The following is a 27,045-nucleotide window of genomic DNA, read 5'->3' on the forward strand; positions in this document are numbered from 1 at the left end:
GTCAAGAACGCACCCGTTGAACTATGACTCAAGATTTGCAATTGGGGTGCCCAAGATTTCACTAGTAGACCTTTTTGACTCTTTGACACTCTTTCTTGAAACCCTTTTGGTAACCATTCAGATCTAAACTCACCTTTTATGTCAAAACCAATAGGTGGCCTAACCACCCAAATAAATGGCCTTTCACTTTCTTCCAACCCCATAGCCAATGCCATCATTTGTGATGTACTAATTGTGTTTTGTGAACCAAAAGATATGTAAAGAACAGATCTTTCAGGATGTTCATTCAACCAAGAAATACATTCTTCTGGTGACAATCCATGTTCTTTACCTATTCTTGATTCAAAGATTGAATCTTTATCACTTCTTGATTCAAAGATTGAATCTTTACCACTTCTTGGTTCAAAGATTGAATCTTTACCACTTTTTGATTCAAAGATTGAATCTTTTTCACTTTTCTTGAGCGTACATTGAGGAAGCAAAGGTCCAATACACCAAACAGGAAGTTTAGTAAGATTCTTGACAGCCTTAACCCCCATAGGTTCAATATCCTCAACACTATTACACAAAAACCCTAAAGAATCAAAAGAAGGTAATAACAAAGATTTGAACACTTTAGACCAAGGGTCATCCCCATTAGCTAATTTCATAAATGGATGAAGTTGATCAACAGAGAAAAAACAACAAGAATCATCAAAACCAGGCATTTTGAAAACCCCATCAATAGCTAACAAATGAGGAAGATTTAACCATAGTGACACATAAGCTGCAGTTCCATAAGCACCAGCAGTAGTAAAACTCACATTAAAAGTTCCACAAGATCTTGCAACTTCACTAGCAAATCCCATAAATGTATCAGAAACTATACAAAGTGGGGGCTTACCATCTGTTTCAATAATTTCAAGAATCAATTTTTTGAGTGGCTCTTTAAGAGATAATGTTGAGTTGAAAATTGTTACCATTTGTTCTAATGGTAAGGCCTCTGTGTTCTCTGTATTTGGTGGTAAACCATGTTCACTACTATTATAAGGAAGTGAAACTAATGAAATGTTATTTGAATTAGTTGAATCTTGATATTTGACATTTAAAGGGGTACTAACAATAGTGATTTTGTAGTTAGTTCTTTGTTGGATTTTTTTGGCTAAGGCTATGAAAGGTATCATATGGCCAAGTGCTAGAAATGGAAGGATTACTATATGTTCTTGATGGCCACTCATTTTATTTTTTTGGTAGAAAGAGATGAGATGAAAGGAGAAGAAAAAAATTGGATTGTGTTTGTTGTTAACATTTCAAAGTATTATATATATAAATAGAAAGTTGGGAAGAGAAAGCCAACCTACTTTTGGTTTCATTAACAGTGGTCCCCATTTTACAATTAGGAGGAAAAAAGAGAGTAGACATATTTGGTAAAGGTGTTTATTAGAGGCGGAATACATCGACAATTACTTAAATTTATAAGTATATTACATGAAGTAGAATATGTCTTCACCTTTAACTATACATATTAACTATTATTTGAACATATTAAGGTAACAAATTTAAGTGGTTAATTTATCTACGTAATGAAAATTCGACAATACAAGGAAATCATGTCAATTATGAGATATGTTGTACTACTTTATAGTTTCTTTTGGTTTTTCATCCGGTGTCTGGTACCTATATTGGAGCTCGACTAAATCCAGACTCGCGCTCTCTAATAAAGATAACTCTGTACACATGAGGGACTCAAGTCCGATATATTTGGTTAAGAATGAAGAAATACTTACTACTCCATCACAACCCTGATCGGTGTAATTTTATAGTTGAAGTGCAATGAATAATATTTTTTTATGTTAGGGGCATATGTGGAAACAAAAGTTTCCATATCACATACGTGGATAAAGTGAGTTCACTAAATTCCTTGTGTACCATGTTCAAACATTCCCCAAACATTAGGTACGCATGCCATAACGTGTTTGGTTTTAGGTAGCTCATGACTTCTAGAAAGTCTCGATAAGGAGTCGCGATGAGATAAATAAGATTTATTTATTTTTAATTACCTGGAAACTTTTTTCCTATTGTTAATCCAATGGAATATGAAGAATCTTGAAAGATGTGGAAGACATAATTGACGTGAAATAATACATGTAAAACTTATTTTCGTCATTTTTATCGAAAACCAATTTCCTCATCTGTAAGAAACTTATTTTTCTACAATAAAGTATTTTTCAAATTTTTAATCAATCCAACAAATTTTTTTTGAAAAATGCATATTGTTCTTTTTAATACAAGAAATAAGTACTCCCTCCGTTTCAATTTAAGTATTTTAATTTAATCGAACATGAAATTTGAATAATAAAGAGAGATCTTTAAATCTTGTCATCTTAAACTTGTCACGTAGGATATTAAAATTAGAAAACTTAATAAATATAGAAGAGACGCTCTTTAAAACAGATTAAAAAGAAAAGTTCAATACTTAAAAAACGAAAGACAAATTTGGACCTTTTCTCTAAGCATTTTAATACTTGTGAAGCAAAAAAAAAAAAAACTTGTTCAGATGTTATAAGAGAAGAGTAAATATAACCAGAACTCCACTTTCATTAATGCATTTTTTTGTAACATAAGTCAGCTACATACAAAATGGAATTCTTTGTTAATCTGTTCTATATTTCAAATATGCACACACACACAAATACACAGAGCTACAAGCTGCTGTATCAACACTTTTTAAGTATTTTTTTCACAGTCGAACGAACGCTTCTTGTCTCAGGTACCAAAGAAGCTAATACTTACCAGATTTACCAGTTGAATAGATTGTGCAGCAGAGCTGCTAACAACAAGAATGTTACAGCCATTTCCGCTGTCAAACGAGAACCACTTGACAGAGTGTGAGCACCTACTGAATGAACTAATCCAGTAATTTCATCTTTTAATGAAATGTTTGATGAGCCTGAAATCAACCACAATACAAAAGTTCATGAGTTTTAACAGTGAATTCAACCGAACCTTTCGAGCAATATAAAAGATCATGACTCATAAAACTGACCAAAACAGTTGTTGTTCATAGGGATATGAATTACAACTGTGTAAGATGCAATCACTTTCCAGGCCAAATGCAAGAAAAAGTTTATCCATACAAAGCATATATAATTCCCAATGTACCAAAATGTAGCGCAAGTATCGAGCAGATATAACTTATACTTACAATTATATTCAGTCCAACCAATGGCCTGGTTTTCAAGATCATACAGGATTAGCCTATTTGAGAGTACCAAATCTGCAAGCATCAAAATATCTCCAAGGCTTTTAGAAGGAAATGAGACATCAGATAGTGAGAGAATCGACTTTAAGTTCTTAAGATGGAGCATCCAACCAAGGAAACATACAATGTAATTGAAAGAATTCAGATAAACTTCTCATCAGTATCATTACAGCAATTGACCAATTCAATGTTTTAAACAGTATTAGAAGAGTTGGAAAGAGAATTTAGTCATAAATCATCGAAACGAGGTTCCAGAGCACTCCCACTTGGTTATCCAGAGTGCTAATTGCTTAGTTTTCAAATAGAAAAACATACATTCAAGAAAATTATATAAATATTAGTCGTGTCAAGATATTTTATTTAAATGTAGACTCTCTTTCACAAAATAGCATTTGTTCGGGATAAAAATAGTTGCCACTTCTTCCAAGATACAAAGTTTAGCTCTCAAATGCTGGATTCAAAATCCAAAATATAATAATCCAATCACAGAATGGTAGCCTTGACATTTGCAATTAACAAAAATGAAAGAAAGATAAACACACCTCCAAAAACTGTGAGGTTCCAATTGTCCCTTGACTGATTACCACTGTTTTGCCATCCAATGCAAACTAAATCTTCCTGAAAGAGCATACAGAAGTCAGATCTACTGGCAACTGTGATATTCCACATAGAATCAACTAATGTATACACTATTCCCTTAAATGTTCGTCAATTACTTTAGGTAACATGATCATGAAGATGGAATATATTAAGCTACGACAAGTTCATATAAATATAAAGTTCTGAGATACTATTTGCAACTGTTTATAATCCTTAGAAGGGAGAAGGAGGTACACTTGTGCAAATCTCGTCAAATATCTGGCACATGATGGAACTGAAATAACTCTAACGACAAATGGGAAGTTGCTACCTAATTCACAGTTGAAGTAAGCAGAAGTCGTCTACTCTTAAAATATTACACAATTATGAAACAATTCACATTCCACTCTCCAAGTTCAAGCAGTTTGTCAGGTCAATGGTCCTACACTACTAACCATAAGTGATAATTTGACTACTACATTCTAATTACATTAGATCAAAAAGCTTTAAACATACTGCTAAACTTAAAAGAACACACTCTTTTATTGAGTTAAAACTAACTAGTAAAAGAAGATACTTACATATGGGAACAGATACTCATGGGGTCTAACTCTTAAAGATAGAGAATTTTCGAAATGAAAAGTGACTTGAGGAAATCCATCATCAACACTGCAACAGTTGGAGGCAAAAGTTATTGCATTTTGAGATCTTTTTACCTGGATGACTAAAAAATAGCTGTGAAATACAAGAATATTAAGAGAAACATTTCAAGAAAAATATTTTACATATAAAAGGAAGAGAAGATGTAAAGGAATTGGGTCGCTTACAAAGTTCATTCCTCCACGTGGACCTCCAGCGGAAACAAGTCCCCCATATAAAATAATATTTTTTCTTTCTTTTTTTTTCTTTGATAAGTTAACTAAGAAATGTTTAAGGCAACTAGTCAAATACTAAGAGTCTTCATATTCAAGTGGACCAATATATCAGAAAGTAAATTTCTATAGCTGTTTTATTACTCAGAGTTGACATACTATTCGATTGACTAAATTTGATGAGTAGTAGCATTACATATTAAAAACAACATTCAAACAGTTCGGTTTTGGAAGAATACTTTCAATGCAATAGACTATGCTGGACTGGGTTACAAAACCAAGGCACGGATGCAAAAGCAGTGTAATGTGATCATCATCATACCAAGCACCACTGTTGAAATAACTTTATTGCAAGTCAAGGATTGATAGTTATTCTAGTAAGTTGATTGCTAGTATTTTTACAGGATCCAAGTCATTATAAAAGAGGATTTTTGATTCTTTGGACATATATTACGTCGCTCTCCTAATTATCTTGCACAGTATGTGAGGTATGACCACATGGATCAGTGTAAAATTGCAACATCATCTAATTTCCACTAGTTTGATAAAAGAATGTGAATCAATTCAGTTATCAATTGTCAGTTAATCTTTAGATAGAATTAGCCATCAAATTCCACCTCCTTGCCTTGTAGACAACATCTCAAGAAGTAGAGTATAAAGGATAGAATGACCGCACTTCAGAATCGAATTGCCACTGCTCCAGAATAAACAAGCTTCAAGCACACAACAGCAGCTAAGTTATCCTTCATAAGGATGTTGATTGAGAAATTGATAGAGTAATGTGATGAAATAAAGAAGAAACCACAAGTTAGAATGATAGCATAACTTCATTCAATTAGCGTTTTTTGTGTGCTATAGTCCATGAACTTTTGGTGATACGTGATACTGACTTGTTTTTTATCTAAGTTTTTTATGGACGTCTTTTACAACCTTATTAATGGCGTGAGTTTGTCTCGAGGGGCAAACAAACTCCATCTTTCCGGAGCGCACTAACGGAAAACATGAGATAATTCTTAGCTGTTGTGGAAGTTAGCGTCTTAAAGAAAGTCATTTTCAAGTTCAAATGAGCCTCAATGCGGGAAAGACCAAATTTACCGTTTTTCGTGTGCTATAGATTTTATATGACTATAAATTATTTTATTTATATTTTAATTTTTTTTAATTATTACTATATACATGTGTTTTTTAAAAAAACTAGTGAGTTTATTTGGTACCCTTGATATGGTTATTTGAAACCTAGCAAAAGGCCGGCCACCAACGAACAGAGGCACCAAAAAATGGGGAGCGGCAAGGAGAAGAAGAAGCAGCAGAACCACAAGAAGAAGCAATTTCCCTTACAACCCAAAAAAGTTGTGAATAACAAAAGGAAGAAGGAAAAAGTGAAGAAGATGAGAAGCAGCAGCAACAATGGCGAATCTATTGAAAGTGCGAAATCCAAAATTAAAGTAAAAGACACCAAGTTAATTGATATTGTTCGTTTTCCTACAGCAGCACAGCAGCTGGAGTTTTTTCATGAACAGTATCAATCAGCTAATAGGGTTCAGCTTTCTTCCCTCGAACTCGATTCGTTTACAGGTTTTTCTTTCTCCGAAGAAACAAGTTATTCATGTATTGATTTTTGTATAAGTTATGCAATGTTTGATATTTAGTTAGGAAATAAGTTATTATTATGCTTGATTTGTAATTTAGAAATTGTGTAACTAATATAGCCATGAGTTATGAGAGAATTTGTGTATTATCTTATGACAATAACCAAGTTCTATGAGTATTAGAGGAGAAGTCAGAATTTTTAGTTTATGAGTTCGGAACCCAACAATTTTATCTTTTTTGTTTACTCGGGGCTGGATGGATTATCAGATGAATTTCTTTTATATAAATACAAAGTTTGAGCCTTTGAGTAATGGTAAAGTCGTCTCAGTGTGAAGGGGCGAAGCAAGACAGGGACAGGGATTCATCCAAACCCTTTTTGGCGGAAAATTACACTGTTTATACATACTATAAATATAGTAGATTGTGTTTACTGTTTCATATTTTGAACCCCTTTAGTGAAGATCCTAGTTTGACCCGGGGGCAACGCTCTGGATCCTCCCTGCTTGCCCCACCAGCTCGTTCTTTACTAGGCATCTAGGCGAACCCGGCTGGTTTGACCGGTTTGTTGGCAAAAGGAAAGGTCTGTTCATTTGTCCAGAAATATGTTTTCGGCCTATCTATCGATTGAACCAGGGGCTGGGCTCCTGTAAGGAGAGGGGGCTTGGCTGGTACCAGGCTCTAAAAGAGTTTTCTTCGAGCGAGCGGTCTTTCTATCTTTTTGGGTTGCATGCTTGGAGTCTCTTAAGAAAGGACAAAGAAAAATTTATATCATGTTTACACCGATCGGATTTCTAAAAGTCCTTCGCCCCTTATCTTCTTGTCTATCTTCTTTATCTTCTGATCGGATCGCCTGCCTTCTTTCAAGCCCTACCTTGAAAGCTGTTTTTTCAAGTGTCAGTAGCGGAACATTCTGTCAATCGGGGAAGGTTTTTGGTGACAAGACCTGGAGATATCAGAAGTGAGAATGCTGACATGAGTAACGAAAAATCCTGTGAAAAACACGATCGCTTGCCTGTGGAAGGTTTTCTGCGTTCAGTCAATCTACGCAGAGTGAATCGGTCCCTAAGCCTGGGGAGTACGTTCGCAAGAATGAAACTCAAAGGAATTGACGGGGTCCTGCACAAGCGGTGGAGCATGTGGTTTAATTCGATACAACGCACAAAACCTTACCAGGGCTTGACATGCCGCGAATCCTCTTGAAAGAGAGGGGTGCCTTCGGGAACACGGACACAAGTGGTGCATGGCTGTCGTCAGCTCGTGCCTAGAATTCGAGTCGGGTAAGCAGCCAATAATGCTTGCATTAGGTTAGACGTCTGTATCACACCCCTTGAGATGCAACTCTTCTCTGAACCTTGTTAACAACGCTAGATGCTTTATGCACTGGACTGCTCTTTTTTCTGTCAAAATACAAAGTTTGAACTAAAACTACATAGCTAAAATGGTGGCTCTGCACTACTCACTAAGTTGATGGAGTTGGGTTTTCCTTTATTATGATTTTCATTAGCTACTAGGTTATTGGAGGAAATTATGTAAATATGTTGCTCAAGTTAAAAATTTTGTATAGAAGATTGATCAAATTTTAGAGGTTTGAGTTGGTAAATAAAAAATTTATGGAAGTAAATGTTGGTAGTACTTGTTTAGAGCTTACTTAGATTTCTGTAACATTGGAAGGTAGTAATGGCTTGCTATGACTACTGAAGTAGTTGGTCGTATTGGCGTTTTGGGTAAAACTTGGTTCTTGGTGAATATAATAGTAGTGATAGCAGCGGAATCAGAGCCTAGGCAAAAGATCTAGGTGATTTCATACCATTTACCCCAGTAGGTAGCGATGTTGCATGGTGCCTGTACTGTGGTGTGGGAATATGTAAGTACCTGTAAAATAGTCTACATTTAGACTACCAACATTTACTCTTGATGGAAAGAAATCATCTCAAAAGATTTAGAACATATCAGTATCAAGGAAAATCTAGCAAAAGATTGGAATCAATGGAAGTTGAAAATCCATATAAGTGATCCAACTAGAAGACTTACTATTTTAGAAATAAGCACTAAGAGTATATTAGAGAACTCCTAGTGTTAGTAATCCTTTAGAACGAAGTATTAAAATATTATGGACTCAAACAAAGCATTCATGATATTGAGGATTCATACCCCAACTAGCATGGATTGAGGAGTAGTAGTAGTTGTCTTTCTATTTGTTTCCTTGGCTAGAAAAAGGTTTCCGGCAGTTAGTTGGAACAATGTAAAATTTTGATAAACAATGAAAATCAAGAAAAGAAGAAGAGCATTTTTTACTGGTTGAATTGAGAAGTACAATTTGGAGGACAAGTACTTGATGCATTTAAACTCATACATTCATTCTTTTTCTAGGCTTGAATAGCTTTTCTAACTACGATATGAATCCTACTTTGTACTGAAATGATACAGAGACATGCATGCTTGAGCTCAATCCTGATCATGCTCAAATTAGTAGTGCATTGGCTGACCATATGAAGGTTGCTTTTGGATCATCATGGAAAGAGAATCTATGTGAAAAGGAGCTCGATGAGAAAATTGATCCAGGGCAACCTGCAGTTCTGGTTATTAGCTTATCTGCCTTGCGTTCGTGCGACCTTCTCAGGTTGGTGTCTTTTGTTGAGTGGGAGCTTATTCTTTCTTTGAGTAGTTCGGCATGCATAACTTAATCCTGTAACAAAGCTCTTAGTAATGTAGCTCAACTATCAGTAGTTCTTCTCATAGTATGACCTATTAAAAAAAATTCTTTGGCAGAGAATTGCGGCCTTTGACAAGTGAATGCCGTGCTGCAAAGCTTTTCTCAAAGCATATGAAGATTGAGGAGCAGGTATCCATATACTACTTGTACTTATATAATAATTCCATGTACTACTTGCAAGATTCATCAAGTATAATTTTGGATCATTGACAAAAAAGCTCTCTGCTATTTGTGCACATCAAAAGCTAAAGAGAAATTTTGAAAAAGCTAGGGATGATTTTTGTTATTATTCATCACAGGCTTCTGCTCTCAAGAATCGTGTTAATATTGCAAGTGGGACACCAAGCAGGTATGTGTGGTATTTCCTTGCAAGTTGGACTCATTTCAACTAACTTAAAAATATATTGTTTATGAACTGTGACGTTGAATTATTTTTCTATTGATATTTGTTATGTCTGTTTTTGCCACTACAATACAATGAGACATTTAGATGAAACGAAAATTGCTATTTATATAAAGCTCAGTTGATTTATAGCGACCTTTCTATAAACTTTTATGAATGTATTACCACAAAGGTGATGAAGCCTCATGATCAAGGAATGATGAAATCATGCACAATGGTGTTTCAAAATTGCTTTTATACTCTTGCAAGCACGCATGATTTAGTCGGACGTATTTGTAGCCACAGCCCACAAGATGTGTATTATATCTATGAAGATGTTAATATGGATTCACCATCATACAAGAATAGAGTAAAGATAAAAAAATATCACTTCCACGAGAGGGTGCAAGCAACACTCACAAAAGATAAAATAAGATGTCGCGCAAAATGACTTGGTGATGTCCTAGGTGTATCTCCAAATGCACCAATTTGCAATTTGATACTTTTGTGGTTGAAAGTGCTATCATATACCATAAAAATTTGGTTTGTTGATTCTTTCAAACTGGTGACAGGATTAAGAAGTTGATAGATGTGGAGGCACTTGGCCTATCTCGACTAGCTGTGATTGTGCTGGATATGAAAACTGACACAAAGGGCTATTCACTGTTGACACTGCCTCAAGTCAGGTTAGATTCTGTTTACGTTTGAATTGATTACACTCTTGTCCCGATCTAAAGTTACTAGTAATACTTAAACCAAGTGTTGGATCAATCTGCCTATATTTCCTCATAGCCTTGACTTACTAATTTCCCATAGCTTCCCTTAGAATGTGTTATAAATAGCAAATCAGCAATCTGTCTCCCTTAATCTTTCGACCTACAATTTATGAGATCTCATTGTAGACATTCCATTTTGCAGAGATGAGTTCTGGGATTTGTATAGGAACTACTTTCACCAACGAGTACTGGAAGGTGCATTGCGGATATGTCTTTATGACGAAATACCAGTTAACATTAAAAAAGAGAAGAGCAATCAAGATGAGTAGCCTCTTCAGGACCGATACGAGAATACTGTACTATCGTCATCCAATTCATTTTGACATTTTTGTATCGCAAATTCGTGGTAGAGGATATACAGAAGCAGAATTTCTGTAGGTTGTGTTGTTTAGCAAGGTAAATTTTTCAGGTAAAATATGATTCGAGTTCAAGTAGACGTCTTTCGGATAGATCTTTAAAGGAATTGTTTTTTAATTTTTAATTTTTGTGAGTTCTTTGTGTAGCGATAACTAGTTTACTAACTTAAGTGATCCAATTTTCATGATATGTGATGGTGAGTTTAATGTCTAAACTTTTGTTCTGTTGCAAAGTTACAGAGTGCTTATTGCTTCTTCTTTTTTTTACCCCCCTCTTGGGAGCTCTCTTTTCTGCTCCCTTGGTGATTCGGACCAACAACCTTCGAACTGGAGATGGAGGGTGCTTACCATCTGAGTTTATGTGTTTTTGAGGTTTTGTACACCTTTTAAACAAGATGTTAAATAATTTAAATAATAAGAGTATTCATTTAAATGATTCTTTATCTATCTTAAAACGTCTCACTTAATTAACATTCTACGAATTAGAACAACAAGGGTAGATCTAAAAAAAATAGTATATACTTGTTATTTTTCTAAAACATCAACTATTTTAAAACAAATTTAATTTGTCAAAACGCCTAATGTACTTGAAATAAGAGAGTGATTAGTTTTAGCTACAAATTTAGAAGTTCTATTTCACTAGTAGGAGAAAGTCTCATAAAACCCCTTTGACTCGGAAAGTAATAACGAAAATAGCTAATCTAATAGTAGATTTCGCAGTTGGCATTATTGGCGCCAAGCATAACGAGTTATGTATGAGCTTTCACCACCATAATTAGTATTTGGTACGATTACTAGGACTTGAGTCTCTCTTTTTTCACAACAGCCAAAATCACTTTTTCAAACTTGAAACTCATCTTTACCCTATCATATGTTTGAAAGAGGTGTTGCAAATGGAAATTAAAGAACATAAAGCATCATGTTTAGTAGGGAATTTAATTATTTATCCTAAAGTACCAATCAACTGCATTTAATATATAGTCAAAAGGCCTTAGAATGTTCCAAACTCCTTAAGATGACATATTTATTCTACAAAGTAGTACAACAACAGCAATAACAATAATAAATCCAGTACAATTCCATAAGTGAGTTCTGAAAATGGCGATATGTGCACAACCTTTACCCCTATCTTGAGAAGATAAAAATGTTGTTTCCGATAGACCTACAAAGTATTACAACAACAACAACAACAACATACCCAATGTAATCCTACATGTGAGGTCTGAGGGGGTATAGTGTATACATGCTTACCCTTAACCTCTTGGAGGTAGAACGACTATTTTAGAAAGATCCTCGACTCTTCCAAATTCCTTCTTAAGATGACATATTTCTTCTACAAAGTAATGTAGATATGAAATCATCCAATGATTTAGCAGAAGAACCTTTAAAATCCCCTTCTTCTTTAACAGCATCTCTAATACACATCCCAATTTTATTAGCTTTTTCCTTCATTTCTTTCCCTTTTCCACTTTCTCCCAAAACAGTTTCCACCACTTTCTTCACATCCTCTTTATCAACATCACTTGAATACCATTTAGTTAACTCAACACAAACTCCCATTTCCTCCATCAACATCTTTGAATTAAATGCTTGTTCACCAGCCAAAGGCCAACTAATGATAGGCACCCCTTGACTCAAACTCTCCAATACTGAATTCCATCCACAATGAGTCAAGAACGCACCTGTTGAACTATGACTCAATATTTGCAATTGGGGTGCCCAAGATTTCACTAGTAGACCTTTTTTACTCTTTGACACTCTTTCTTGAAATCCTTTTGGTAACCATTCAGATCTAAACTCACCTTTTATGTCATAACCAAAAGGTGGCCTAACCACCCAAATAAATGGCCTTTCACTTTCTTCCAACCCCATAGCCAATGCCATCATTTGTGATGTACTAATTGTGTTTTGTGAACCAAAAGATATGTAAAGAACAGATCTTTCAGGATGTTCATTCAACCAAGAAATACATTCTTCTGGTGACAATCCATGTTCTTTACCTATTCTTGATTCAAAGATTGAAATTTTATCACTTCTTGATTCAAAGATTGAATCTTTACCACTTCTTGACTCAAAGATTGAATCTTTACCACTTCTTGGTTCAAAGATTGAATCTTTACCACTTCTTGATTCAAAGATTGAATCTTTACCAATTCTTGATTCAAAAATTGGATCTTTACCATTTCTTGACTCAAAGATTGGATCTTTACCACTTCTTGATTCAAAGATTGAATCTTTTTCACTTTTCTTGAGCATACATTGAGGAAGCAAAGGTCCAATACACCAAACAGGAAGTTTAGTAAGATTCTCGATAGCTCTAACCCCCATAGGTTCAATATCCTCAACACTATTACACAAAAACCCTATAGAATCAAAAGAAGGTAATAACAAAGATTTCACCACTTTAGACCAAGGGTCATCCCCATTAGCTAATTTCATAAATGGATGAAGTTGATCAACAGAGAAAAAACAACAAGAATCATCAAAACCAGGCATTTTGAAAACCCCATCAATAGCTAACAAATGAGGAAGATTTAACCATAGTGACACATAAGCTGCAGTTCCATAAGCACCAGCAGTAGTAAAACTCACATTAAAAGTTCCACAAGATCTTGCAACTTCACTAGCAAATCCCATAAATGTNCCCCATTAGCTAATTTCATAAATGGATGAAGTTGATCAACAGAGAAAAAACAACAAGAATCATCAAAACCAGGCATTTTGAAAACCCCATCAATAGCTAACAAATGAGGAAGATTTAACCATAGTGACACATAAGCTGCAGTTCCATAAGCACCAGCAGTAGTAAAACTCACATTAAAAGTTCCACAAGATCTTGCAACTTCACTAGCAAATCCCATAAATGTATCAGAAACTATACAAAGAGGGGGCTTACCATCTTTTTCAATAATTTCAAGAATCAATTTTTGGAGTGGTTCTTTAAGAGATAATGTTGAGTTGAAAATTGTTACCATGTGTTTTAATGGTAAGGCCTCTGTGTTCTCTGTATTTGGTGGTAAACCATGTTCGCTACTATTATAAGGAAGTGAAACTAATGAAATGTTATTTGAATTAGTTGAATCTTTGGCTATAGTGGAACTAAGATATTTGACATTTAAAGGGGTACTAACAATAGTGATTTTGTAGTTAGTTTTTTCTTGAATTTTTTTGGCTAAGGCTATGAAAGGTATCATATGGCCAAGTGCTAGATATGGAAGGATTACTATATGTTCTTGATGGTCACTCATTTTATTTTTTTTTGAGAAAATTATGGTTTTTTTTTTTGGTAGAAAGAGATGAGATGAAATGGAGAAGAAAAAAATTGGATTGTGTTTGTTGTTATCAAAGTATTATATAAATAAAAAGTTGGGAAGAGAAAGCCAACCTACTTTTGGTTTCATTAACAATGTGTCACCATTTACAATTAGGAGTGGGGGGGGGGGGGGGTGACCGGGGGAGGAGTGAACATATTTGGTAAAGGTGTTTATTAGAGGCGGAAAACATCGACGATATGTTAAATTTGTAAGTATATTACATGAACACGTGATAAAGTACTTTTATTAGACTCTTCTGAAATAGATTTTGGAAAAAAGCTTCCTCAAACATCCATTACGTAGAATATCTCTTCACCTTTAACTATACATATTAATTATTATTTGAACCTATTAAGGTAACATATTTTAAGTGGTTAACTTATCTACGTAATGAATGTTTGACGATACAAGGAAATCATGTCAATTATGAGATATGTTGTACTACTTTGTAGTTTTTTTTTGGTTTTTTATTCAGTGACTAATGCCTACATTGAAGCTCAACTAAATCCAGACTCATGCTCCCTAACAAAGATGACTGACTCGAATTGGAAACCTTTGATTAAGAATAAAGACGTACTTACCACTCCACACAACTCTGGTCGGTGTACTACTTTATAGTTGAAGTGCAAGTGGTCGGTGTACTACTTTATAGTTGAAGTGCAATGAATGATATTTGATAAATATATTTTTATGTTAGGGGCATATGTGGGAAAAAAGTATCCATATCACATGCGTGGATAAAGTGAGTTCACTAAATTCCTTGTGTACCATGTTCAAACATTCCCCAAACATTAGGTACGCATGCCATAACGTATTTGGTTTTAGGTAGCTCATGACTTCTAGAAAGTCTCGATAAGGAGTCGCGATGAGATAAATAAGATTTATTTATTTTTAATTACCTAGAAACTTTTTTCCTATTGTTAATCTAATGGAATATGAAGAATCTTGAAAGATGTGGAAGACATAATTGACGTGAAATAATACACGTAAAACTTATTTTCGTCGTTTTTATTGAAAATCAACTGTCAAAATCACTTTTTCAAACTTGAAACTCATCTTTACCCTTTGAAAGATATGTTGCAAATTGAAACTTAAAGAACATAAAGTATCATGTTTAGTAGGGAATTTAATTATTTATCCTAAAGTACCAAACAACTGCATTTAATATATAGTCAAAAAGCCCTAGAATGTTCCAAATTCCTTCCTAAGGTGACATATTTCTATTACATAGTAGTACAACTATAACAAATGCAGTGTAATTCCACAAGTGAGTTCTGAAAAGGGTGATGTGTCCACAACCTTTATCCCTTTCTTGTGAAGATAGAAAAGTTGTTTCCGATAGACCTACAAAGTAGTACAACAACAACAACAACAACAACATACTCAATGTAATTCTACATGTGCGGTCTGAGGAGGGTATAGTATACACAGACTTACCCTTACCTCGTGGAGGTAGAGAGGCTATTTCAGAAACACGCTCGACTCTTCCAAATTCCTTTCTTTAGATGACATGTTTCTTCTACAAAGTAGTGTAGATATGAAATCATCCAATGCTTTAACAGAAGAACCTTTAAAGTCCCCTTCTTCTTTAACAGCATCTCTAATACACATCCCAATTTCATTAGCTTTTTCCTTCATTTCTTTCCCTTTTCCAGTTTCTCCCAAAACAATTTCCACCACTTTCTTCACATCCTCTTTATCAACATCACTTGAATACCATTTAGTTAACTCTACACAAACCCCCATTTCCTCCATTAACATCTTTGAATTAAATGCTTGTTCAGCAGCCAAAGGCCAACTAATGATAGGCACCCCTTGACTCAAACTCTCCAATACTGAATTCCATCCAGAATGCGTCAAGAATGCACCCGTTGAACTATGACTCAAGATTTGCAATTGGGGTGCCCAAGATTTCACTAGTAGACCTTTTTGACTCTTTGACACTCTTTCTTGAAACCCTTTTGGTAACCATTCAGATCTAAACTCACCTTTTATGTCATAACCAATAGGTGGCCTAATCACCCAAATGAATGGCCTTTCACTTTCTTCCAACCCCACAGCCAATGCCATCATTTGTGATGTACTGATTGTGTTTTGTGAACCAAAAGATATGTAAAGAACTGATCTTTCAGGATGTTCATTCAACCAAGAAATACATTCTTCTGGTGACAATCCATGTTCTTTACCAATTCTTGATTCAAAGATTTGATCTTTACCACTTCTTGATTCAAAGATTGAATCTTTACCACTTTTTGGTTCAAAGATTGAATCTTTAACAATTCTTGATTCAAAAATTGGATCTTTACCATTTCTTGACTCAAAGATTGGATCTTTACCACTTCTTGATTCAAAGATTGAATCTTTTTCACTTTTCTTGAGCATACATTGAGGAAGCAAAGGTCCAATACACCAAACAGGAAGTTTAGTAAGATTCTTGATAGCTTTAACCCCCATAGGTTCAATATCCTCAACACTATTACACAAAAACCCTATAGAATCAAAAGAAGGTAATAACAAAGATTTCAACACTTTAGACCAAGGGTCATCCCCATTAGCTAATTTCATAAATGGATGAAGTTGATCAACAGAGAAAAAACAACAAGAATCATCAAAACCAGGCATTTTGAAAACCCCATTAATAGCTAACAAATGAGGAAGATTTAACCATAGTGACACATAAGCTGCAGTTCCATAAGCACCAGCAGTAGTAAAACTCACATTAAAAGTTCCGCAAGATCTTGCAACTTCACTAGCAAATCCCATAAATGTATCAGAAACTATACAAAGTGGGGGCTTACCATCTGTTTCAATAATTTCAAGAATCAATTTTTTGAGTGGCTCTTTAAGAGATAATGTTGAGTTGAAAATTGTTACCATTTGTTCTAATGGTAAGGCCTCTGTGTTCTCTGTATTTGGTGGTAAACCATGTTCACTACTATTATAAGGAAGTGAAACTAATGAAATGTTATTTGAATTAGTTGAATCTTTGGCTATAGTGGAACTAAGATATTTGACATTTAAAGGGGTACTAACAATAGTGATTTTGTAGTTAGTTCTTTGTTGGATTTTTTTGGCTAAGGCTATGAAAGGTATCATATGGCCAAGTGCTAGAAATGGAAGGATTACTATATGTTCTTGATGGCCACTCATTTTATTTTTTTGGTAGAAAGAGATGAGATGAAAGGAGAAGAAAAAAATTGGATTGTGTTTGTTGTTAACATTTCAAAGTATTATATATATAAATAGAAAGTTGGGAAGAGAAAGCCAACCTACTTTTGGTTTCATTAACAGTGGTCCCCATTTTACAATTAGGAGGAAAAAAGAGAGTAGACATATTTGGTAAAGGTGTTTATTAGAGGCGGAATACATCGACAATTACTTAAATTTATAAGTATATTACATGAAGTAGAATATGTCTTCACCTTTAACTATACATATTAACTATTATTTGAACATATTAAGGTAACAAATTTAAGTGGTTAATTTATCTACGTAATGAAAATTCGACAATACAAGGAAATCATGTCAATTATGAGATATGTTGTACTACTTTATAGTTTCTTTTGGTTTTTCATCCGGTGTCTGGTACCTATATTGGAGCTCGACTAAATCCAGACTCGCGCTCTCTAATAAAGATAACTCTGTACACATGAGGGACTCAAGTCCGATATATTTGGTTAAGAATGAAGAAATACTTACTACTCCATCACAACCCTGATCGGTGTAATTTTATAGTTGAAGTGCAATGAATAATATTTTTTTATGTTAGGGGCATATGTGGAAACAAAAGTTTCCATATCACATACGTGGATAAAGTGAGTTCACTAAATTCCTTGTGTACCATGTTCAAACATTCCCCAAACATTAGGTACGCATGCCATAACGTGTTTGGTTTTAGGTAGCTCATGACTTCTAGAAAGTCTCGATAAGGAGTCGCGATGAGATAAATAAGATTTATTTATTTTTAATTACCTGGAAACTTTTTTCCTATTGTTAATCCAATGGAATATGAAGAATCTTGAAAGATGTGGAAGACATAATTGACGTGAAATAATACATGTAAAACTTATTTTCGTCATTTTTATCGAAAACCAATTTCCTCATCTGTAAGAAACTTATTTTTCTACAATAAAGTATTTTTCAAATTTTTAATCAATCCAACAAATTTTTTTTGAAAAATGCATATTGTTCTTTTTAATACAAGAAATAAGTACTCCCTCCGTTTCAATTTAAGTATTTTAATTTAATCGAACATGAAATTTGAATAATAAAGAGAGATCTTTAAATCTTGTCAACTTAAACTTGTCACGTAGGATATTAAAATTAGAAAACTTAATAAATATAGAAGAGACGCTCTTTAAAACAGATTAAAAAGAAAAGTTCAATACTTAAAAAACGAAAGACAAATTTGGACCTTTTCTCTAAGCATTTTAATACTTGTGAAGCAAAAAAAAAAAAAACTTGTTCAGATGTTATAAGAGAAGAGTAAATATAACCAGAACTCCACTTTCATTAATGCATTTTTTTGTAACATAAGTCAGCTACATACAAAATGGAATTCTTTGTTAATCTGTTCTATATTTCAAATATGCACACACACACAAATACACAGAGCTACAAGCTGCTGTATCAACACTTTTTAAGTATTTTTTTCACAGTCGAACGAACGCTTCTTGTCTCAGGTACCAAAGAAGCTAATACTTACCAGATTTACCAGTTGAATAGATTGTGCAGCAGAGCTGCTAACAACAAGAATGTTACAGCCATTTCCGCTGTCAAACGAGAACCACTTGACAGAGTGTGAGCACCTACTGAATGAACTAATCCAGTAATTTCATCTTTTAATGAAATGTTTGATGAGCCTGAAATCAACCACAATACAAAAGTTCATGAGTTTTAACAGTGAATTCAACCGAACCTTTCGAGCAATATAAAAGATCATGACTCATAAAACTGACCAAAACAGTTGTTGTTCATAGGGATATGAATTACAACTGTGTAAGATGCAATCACTTTCCAGGCCAAATGCAAGAAAAAGTTTATCCATACAAAGCATATATAATTCCCAATGTACCAAAATGTAGCGCAAGTATCGAGCAGATATAACTTATACTTACAATTATATTCAGTCCAACCAATGGCCTGGTTTTCAAGATCATACAGGATTAGCCTATTTGAGAGTACCAAATCTGCAAGCATCAAAATATCTCCAAGGCTTTTAGAAGGAAATGAGACATCAGATAGTGAGAGAATCGACTTTAAGTTCTTAAGATGGAGCATCCAACCAAGGAAACATACAATGTAATTGAAAGAATTCAGATAAACTTCTCATCAGTATCATTACAGCAATTGACCAATTCAAAGTTTCAAACAGTATTAGAAGAGTTGGAAAGAGAATTTGGGCGTAAATCATCGAAACGAGGTTCCAGAGCACTCCCACTTGTTTATCCAGAGTGCTAATTGCTTAGTTTTCAAATAGAAAAACATACATTCAAGAAAATTATATAAATATTAGTCGTGTCAAGATATTTTATTTAAATGTAGACTCTCTTTCACAAAATAGCATTTGTTCGGGATAAAAATAGTTGCCACTTCTTCCAAGATACAAAGTTTAGCTCTCAAATGCTGGATTCAAAATCCAAAATATAATAATCCAATCACAGAATGGTAGCCTTGACATTTGCAATTAACAAAAATGAAAGAAAGATAAACACACCTCCAAAAACTGTGAGGTTCCAATTGTCCCTTGACTGATTACCACTGTTTTGCCATCCAATGCAAACTAAATCTTCCTGAAAGAGCATACAGAAGTCAGATCTACTGGCAACTGTGATATTCCACATAGAATCAACTAATGTATACACTATTCCCTTAAATGTTCGTCAATTACTTTAGGTAACATGATCATGAAGATGGAATATATTAAGCTACGACAAGTTCATATAAATATAAAGTTCTGAGATACTATTTGCAACTGTTTATAATCCTTAGAAGGGAGAAGGAGGTACACTTGTGCAAATCTCGTCAAATATCTGGCACATGATGGAACTGAAATAACTCTAACGACAAATGGGAAGTTGCTACCTAATTCACAGTTGAAGTAAGCAGAAGTCGTCTACTCTTAAAATATTACACAATTATGAAACAATTCACATTCCACTCTCCAAGTTCAAGCAGTTTGTCAGGTCAATGGTCCTACACTACTAATCATAAGTGATAATTTGACTACTACATTCTAATTACATTAGATCAAAAAGCTTTAAACATACTGCTAAACTTAAAAGAACACACTCTTTTATTGAGTTAAAACTAACTAGTAAAAGAAGATACTTACATACGGGAACAGATACTCGTGGGGTCTAACTCTTAAAGATAGAGAATTTTCGAAATGAAAAGTGACTTGAGGAAATCCATCATCAACACTGCAACAGTTGGAGGCAAAAGTTATTGCATTTGGACATCTTTTTACCTGGATGACTAAAAAATAGCTGTAAAATGCAAGAATATTAAGAGAAACATTTCAAGAAAAATATTTTACATATAAAAGGAAGAGAAGATGTAAAGGAATTGGGTCGCTTACAAAGTTCATTCCTCCACGTAGGCCTCCAGCGGAAACAAGTCCCCCACATAAAATAATATTTTTTCTTTCTTTTTTTTTCTTTGATAAGTTAACTAAGAAATGTTTAAGGCAATTAGTCAAATACTAAGGGTCTTCATATTCAAGTGGACCAATATATCAGAAAGTAAATTTCTATAGCTGTTTTATTACTTAGAGTTGACAAACTATTCGGTTAACTAAATTTGATGAGTAGTAGTATTACATAATAAAAACAACATTCAAACAGTTCGGTTTTGTAAGAGTACTTTCAAGGCAATAGACTATGCTGGACTAGGTTACAAAACCAAGGCATGGATACAAAAGCAGTGAAATGTGAATTGCTAAAACCATGATTTTTAGTAATTTACAACTGACACAAGACAAAATAAACAGAACAGAACTGCTTTACATGCTCTGATATCATTATTCCGCATGGTGATCATCATCATACCAAGCACCATTGTTGAAATAACTTTATTGCAAGTCAAGGATTGACAGTTATTCTAGTAAGTTGATTGCTAGTTTTTTTACAGGATCCAAGTCATTATAAAAGAGGACTTTTGATTCTTTGGACATATATTATGTCGCTCTCCTAAATTATCTTGCACAGTATGTGAGGCATGGCCATATGGATCAGTGTAAATTGCAATTCAATCTAATTTTCACTAGTTTGATAAAAGAATTTGAATCAATTCAGTCATCAATTGTCAGTTAATCTTTAGATAGAATTAGCCGTCAAATTCCACCTCCTTGCCTTGCGGACAACATCTCAAGAAGTAGAGTATAAAGGATAGCATGACCGCACTTCAGAATCAAGTTGCCACTGCTCCTGAATAAACAAGCCTCAAGCACACAACAGCAGCTAAGTTATCCTTCATAAGGATGTTGATTGAGAAATTGATAGAGTAATGTGATGAAATAAAGAAGAAACCACAAGTTAGAAAGATAGCATAACTTCATTCAATTACAGACTGCGGAAAGAGATGAGTGCTTAGTGCGCACCATACCTTCCAGAGTATTCAAAGCATGTATACTCATCATGACGCAATTTCAGATCAGGTTGCCAGGAGAGTATCTGACAGAAGTGAAGAAACACAGAACATTTCAATAATTTTAGGTAGAATCATTTATATCTATTTGTGATTCAATTAAGTGGCCACCAAAAAGACTAAACGAACCATAGTAGCAAACTACCTTTTTCACTAGTGGACTATAAATCACATCAGGAAGATAAGCCAATGTTGTTCCACTATCAATTATTACTTCTTTGTTCTCCCCATTCATAAATACATCAGCAGACAGGTTGAGAAACTGATAACCAACTTCAACGGCCATCATATTGACACTGTAATGTGGCCTAAGAAAAAAGACAGTTTAAAGCATTTAAATTGTTGCATTTATCAACCACAAGGAGAAAAAGTTGTGATACTGAAGTACTAACAGAAACCTGAATAAGTAATATTTAACTAGGAACAGAAGTTGTATGTCAGATGTTCTGGGAGATTAACCTAAAAGAAGATCCGAAGTCACAACTAAACTATTTCACTAATATTTGTGAATATGGAATTAGATGTTCAGGAGGTTCACAAGACATTCCAATCAGAGGCTTTTTACCCAAAAATCTTAGGAGACCAAAAAAGTACCACACAGGATATCAACTTGTCATCCACCAGGAATATACAACTTATGATAGAAGACTTCGGTGGATCTACTTGCTGACAGTTACCGGAGAATACTGTGCCAACTTTCACAGTCTCCTGAAAATGCACGGCAACAATATTCTCTTCCCAGAATTGCAGGTAAATGTGCAGGGAGAAATTACTCGCAAAGGCTCTGATAACCATGTGAGAAAATAAGTGGAGGGAGAATCGAGAGAAACTCAAACTCGTTCCTTTAGCACATCTGGTGTTCAAATAGCAAACTATACATATCCTAAAAAGGAAAATAAAATCAGTTTTTGGTCCAATTATATGATGAAATTACCCAAAATGATATCTTACTAATCCTGACTGATTGACAGAGTACACACATAATCTTACCAATGTCTACATGCAAAATTTTAATATTTAGATGTGTATTCAGATTCGAACGTTTAAACCTTAATATAAACAAATGGGGTCTAAGAATATAATCGAAAACATTAAACCAATAGTGAAAGTGAAGTAATCCAATACCCTTATTAACCCCTTTCAAAACCCTTATACAACTCATGTGTGACAATTGTAACTCAACATAACGGGTTCTGACTACTGGATGTCAATGCAACAGAATCCAGAGGACAAATAGGAGTATAGGACTAAATCTCTCAGGAGAAACATGGTGTTCGAAAAATGAGCCAGTTATAGGAAACCATCTTTGATCAGTTTCCTAAATATTCCTCCATAAAAAATAAATATACAGGGTGTTTGAAAATAAACTAGTTCCAGGCAACAATCTTTGATGAGGTCACTAAATATTTCTCAATAGAAAAATAGTTGTCTAGAATGATTGAAGACAACTACAAGGACAAAAGATTGTAAGTACTATGAATAAGGGAGGGGTCTCATCGAAGCCCTAGCAGAGAAAGTTGGGTTATTCCATGAGACTTGAGTGCACTCAGAATATCTATAACTTTCCAGAAAGGGAAAAAATGAAAACACAAGAAATGCTCCCATGGGAAAATACTACTTTGAGATTATGGTGCAAGATTTTGTGGTTTCAAAAGGTTATATAAGAAGCTATCAGCATGGTAAGAATATGGTGCCAAAAAAAATGAAGACAGTAATATTAAAGTTGATAACACATGACATATTATGCAACTTGTAATCAATATTTCCTTTGCTTTTCTTTCTTCCCCAGGAGCTTTTTAGGTCTGAATTCAGGGATGGTCCACCCATCTGCTTCTAGGACCGGAAATGGCGCCAGGTGAGGGCACCACTATGCCCCTTAATGAGTCGAATGATCCTTTGACCTTCGCTTGATTCTGACGACCAGCATAGATCTCATGATACCCCCCCTCCCCCCCCACTATAAGTACGAAAAAACCCTGTCATTCCTTTGCTACTAGGAAAGTAAGCAACTTCTATTAGCCATGGACCTTGTGTCGAATTGATGTGTCATGTGCAACATCCATCAATGATGGTTCCTTAATGTCCATTAGACTCCTTCCCCCTTCTCAACTATGAAAACGATCAAGAAGGCTTGAAAGCCCCAAAGAACGGAAACGGAATTCCGTTCACTTCCCATTCTCTCTTAAACAAAAAGAGCCGCAATGTCTACTTTAGTCATTCTTCCATTCTAAAAATGGGTGTTAGGTGGATAAGAAACTGTGACAAGTGAAACCATGACGGTTTTTGCTATCTTCCAATATTTCAAAAAGAAAGGTAATCAACAATTTAAAGTCGTCAACTTCAATAACAGCATCCTGCACGCAAGACTCTGACAACTAGTTCAGAGAGAAATATTACAATTAACAAAAAAGAGCAGTAAACAAATCAAAAGCTTTATAATCTTTCGGGAAAATGTACATACTTGTTAGGTACCAAAGGAGTCATGTTCACTTTTGGTTGCACAACATTCCCAATGGCAAAAATACCACCACCATTCACACCATCTAAGCAGTGAGCAAACATTTTCTTCACTTTTCCAGATGAAGCCAGCTGGGAAAGTATGGATGAGTTTGATTTCCCGAATCCAAGAATCCCATCAAAAGCTTCATCAGAAGAGATCAGGTCAGCAGATTGTGAATAACCACACCTGCGAGAATACAAGGGGAAACATCAATAAACTTATTATCCAAGAAAGAAAAGAGAATGAACAACAAAGGGAATAAGAGAAAATGTCTCACCAGATCTTGCCTCAACTAATGCTTAATTATTGGCAACAAATGAGTATTCAAAAGTTCAAATTTCACATAAGGATGCAGACCACTCATAAATGCTAAGTAAACCAAAGAATAACAAGCATGAGTTTGAAATTTTTAGAAGCAAAGGCAACCCATGTAAGATCACCTTTTCAATTAAATGTTACAAATCAAGCTCTGGATTGAGGATTATAAGAGCTAAAGATATATTATTTTGCTATCATGTTAGATAACATACATCTTACCCAAAAATAACACTCCCATTTCCTGATTTAGTTTGAAGATCACCTGACACCTTATTGTATTGGACAACATCCTCCACGAAGTAGCCCCTAGTAGAGCTTCCATCTCCATAAGCTTGATCATACATACAAGAACTATTACCAGAGCAGCCTAATCCTGAACGTCTGTAGAAGTCTTTGCAAAATGATTGACCACAAACAACGAGTTTACCAGTGAGAGAATCCCTTGGATTGTAGAGTGTTAGCTCGATCTGCCCAGGAAAACATTCAGATAAAAAAGGACGGAGTACAACATCAAGTAAAAATAGCTTTGCTTTCGAGAGCAATTCATATACTGAGCAGAAATAAAATATAGACACACACAAAAACAACTATAAACATACGTATAACATATTCGGTGTGTATTTAAAAGAAACGTACATTACGATAGCCTCTTTTGGGGCATCTTTGACATGCAATGCAGTTAACCCACATTATATCACTTCCCGTATCCACTTGAACAAAATAATTATTTGGAGGTGTTCCAATCCCAATCTCAGCAGAGTAAAGCCTGTAATAACAAAAGATCAAGGAAATGATTTCAATAGCAGCTCAAACTGACTACACAACTATCATTCGAATCACTCAACCATGGAATTCATCATCTTATCTAATTTACCCGAGATCTTCTTATCTAATTTATTACCCGAGATCTAAGTATCTTCTGGAAATTATTAATTCATCAGATGATATAGGCTTAATTAAAAGCTGACACTGAAAATATAGCCAATTGATAATGCATGNTACATTACGATAGCCTCTTTTGGGGCATCTTTGACAGGCAATGCAGTTAACCCACATTATATCACTTCCCGTATCCACTTGAACAAAATAATTATTTGGAGGTGTTCCAATCCCAATCTCAGCAAAGTGAAGCCTGTAATAACAAAAGATCAAGGGAATGATTTCAATAGCAGCTCAAACTGACTACACAACTATCATTCGAATCACTCAACCATGGAATTCATCATCTTATCTAATTTACCCGAGATCTTCTTATCTAATTTATTACCCGAGATCTAAGTATCTTCTGGAAATTATTAATTCATCAAATGATATAGGCTTAATTAAAAGCTGACACTGAAAATATAGCCAAATAATGCATGCAAATTCTTTTATTACAACAAAACTTTTACAACCACTACTGTCAGAGGTGGGACCAAGATTTGAAGACAACGGGGCACCAAATAATGTAGCAGCCAGACGTGATCTCAGGTCATGCGTCATCGCTCAAGGGCTAAGGGGCAACCTGACCAAATGACCCAATCCAGCAGATATGTTTGAACTTTGAAGGGACTTACAAAATATATGATAGTTCTTCAAGGTATATAATATACCAAATTCTTTTCATAGTTAACGAATGCACGTGCACCCCCACCCACCACATGGATCCACCTCTGACTATTGTAACATGGATGGTGCACAACCCACTCAAGTTTGACCCGCCCAATTCAATCCATTTAAAAATTGTTCTAGTATGTAGCCCAAATTGATCAATAAGCGAAACATTGCCAAACTATTTTCAAAAAGATTTAATTTTTTTCTTTGATACGTTATATACAACCATAATAAAGGAAAAAAAGGTGTATTGGGTAGTTAAAAAATTATAAAAGAACAAATAAAAAAGTTAGTCAACCCCATTTTAGCCCAACCTATTTCAGCTCAAAGTAACTTTGGGGCAGATCATTTACTCAATACACCCAAATTCAGCTAAGCCTGCCCATTTGATCTCCTAACATAAAGCTTCCTTAAATTCACACATCAGCAAAAGCAACATGCAGAATAAGAAATGCACAACAATTGCAGCAAAATGTACAACATCACAATGCATCACTGTTAGTCACTTCCAAAGAGAAAAAAACACAGCAAACTGTGCAGAATCACACACATATAAACAAACAAAAACACAAAATTCAATAAAAGGGAGTAAACGGAAAAACAAACCCGACGGAATTAGGACGGCCAGTTCCACCGATAGGAAGGTCGATACCGGCGAGAATATGTAGATGGCGCATTTCATCATGAGCTTTTAGGGCACGCAAATTCCTTTCCAACCCAGCAAACTTAGAATTCACTTTAATTACCCCTTCACTTACCACATTTACACTCCAAACAAGTATAACTAACAACAACGAAGCCCAACCAAAATCGAATTTTCCCATTCTGGGTACTTCCCAAATACTGAAATTAACAACCCCAAGTGCCTCTTTTTCTTAAATTAATAGCAAAAACGATGATCAGAAACGGAAAAAAGAGCAAACAAAGATGAAATTGGCCCAAGAAAAGTGCAAAAAATGGAATTGGGAAGATGGGTTTTTCTTGGTCTACTCAAAAATGAAGTTTTCTGGTGCTAAAAGTTGAAAACCAGAGAGAAAAGAGAAGGGGAAGAGACGCAGTTGCATGGGTTTCTTCTCTGTTTTGGAATGGAGGGAAAAAGGACAACTTTTGTTTTTCTCTTTTCCCTTTTTGTTTCTCTTTTTGTTTGGAAATTAGGGAAGGAAA

At 34.7% G+C, this 27,045-nt stretch overlaps 5 protein-coding genes and 1 long non-coding RNA gene across 11 annotated transcripts; 2 read left to right on the top strand and 4 right to left on the bottom strand.

Annotated features, from left to right (window-relative positions):
• Nucleotides 1–2: 2 nt before the first annotated feature.
• LOC125855681 (UDP-glycosyltransferase 92A1-like) lies at nucleotides 3–1,217 on the bottom strand (the record flags this gene model as incomplete). Its single annotated transcript, XM_049535425.1, has 2 exons — nucleotides 422–1,217; nucleotides 3–331 (listed from the first exon to the last, which is right to left on the bottom strand). Coding segments are annotated over exons 1-2 (1,125 nt in total), but the record flags the coding sequence as incomplete, so codon positions are not given.
• Nucleotides 1,218–2,658: 1,441 nt separating this feature from the next.
• LOC125854241 (aspartic proteinase 39-like) lies at nucleotides 2,659–27,014 on the bottom strand. 6 transcript variants are annotated; one of them, XM_049533737.1, is made up of 10 exons: nucleotides 26,488–27,006; nucleotides 24,925–25,054; nucleotides 24,508–24,755; nucleotides 23,932–24,156; nucleotides 21,616–21,778; nucleotides 21,429–21,496; nucleotides 20,158–20,245; nucleotides 19,540–19,615; nucleotides 3,185–3,256; nucleotides 2,659–2,929 (listed from the first exon to the last, which is right to left on the bottom strand). In XM_049533737.1, exons 1-10 carry the CDS (start codon nucleotides 26,703–26,705, stop codon nucleotides 2,778–2,780), a joined length of 1,440 nt encoding a protein of 479 aa, XP_049389694.1. In that variant the 5' UTR covers nucleotides 26,706–27,006; the 3' UTR covers nucleotides 2,659–2,777. The 6 variants fall into 6 exon arrangements, with proteins under 6 accessions (XP_049389694.1, XP_049389692.1, XP_049389691.1 ...); XM_049533735.1 differs by lacking the exon at nucleotides 3,185–3,256 and adding an exon at nucleotides 18,941–19,012; XM_049533734.1 differs by lacking the exons at nucleotides 19,540–19,615; nucleotides 20,158–20,245 and adding exons at nucleotides 3,784–3,859; nucleotides 4,402–4,489 and having other exon boundaries at nucleotides 2,660–2,929.
• On the top strand, nucleotides 5,935–10,697 carry LOC125854247 (uncharacterized). Its single transcript, XM_049533743.1, has 6 exons — nucleotides 5,935–6,267; nucleotides 8,710–8,902; nucleotides 9,052–9,124; nucleotides 9,295–9,344; nucleotides 9,950–10,063; nucleotides 10,296–10,697. The coding sequence occupies exons 1-6, from the start codon at nucleotides 5,970–5,972 to the stop codon at nucleotides 10,420–10,422; spliced, it is 855 nt and encodes a 284-aa protein (XP_049389700.1). The 5' UTR covers nucleotides 5,935–5,969; the 3' UTR covers nucleotides 10,423–10,697.
• Nucleotides 11,492–13,815, bottom strand: LOC125854248 (UDP-glycosyltransferase 92A1-like). Its single transcript, XM_049533744.1, has 3 exons — nucleotides 13,375–13,815; nucleotides 12,720–13,150; nucleotides 11,492–12,509 (listed from the first exon to the last, which is right to left on the bottom strand). Exons 1-3 carry the CDS (start codon nucleotides 13,755–13,757, stop codon nucleotides 11,824–11,826), a joined length of 1,500 nt encoding a protein of 499 aa, XP_049389701.1. The 5' UTR covers nucleotides 13,758–13,815; the 3' UTR covers nucleotides 11,492–11,823.
• LOC125854249 (uncharacterized) lies at nucleotides 13,467–16,979 on the top strand. Its single transcript, XR_007445390.1, has 2 exons — nucleotides 13,467–13,696; nucleotides 16,913–16,979. It is a non-coding gene; the product is annotated as an uncharacterized LOC125854249 (long non-coding RNA).
• Nucleotides 14,957–16,906, bottom strand: LOC125854242 (UDP-glycosyltransferase 92A1-like). Its single transcript, XM_049533739.1, has 2 exons — nucleotides 16,163–16,906; nucleotides 14,957–16,012 (listed from the first exon to the last, which is right to left on the bottom strand). Exons 1-2 carry the CDS (start codon nucleotides 16,698–16,700, stop codon nucleotides 15,285–15,287), a joined length of 1,266 nt encoding a protein of 421 aa, XP_049389696.1. The 5' UTR covers nucleotides 16,701–16,906; the 3' UTR covers nucleotides 14,957–15,284.
• Nucleotides 27,015–27,045: the final 31 nt, after the last annotated feature.

The sequence above is a fragment of the Solanum stenotomum genome, chromosome 2, assembly GCF_019186545.1.
Source record: "Solanum stenotomum isolate F172 chromosome 2, ASM1918654v1, whole genome shotgun sequence".
Lineage (NCBI taxonomy): Eukaryota > Viridiplantae > Streptophyta > Magnoliopsida > Solanales > Solanaceae > Solanum > Solanum stenotomum.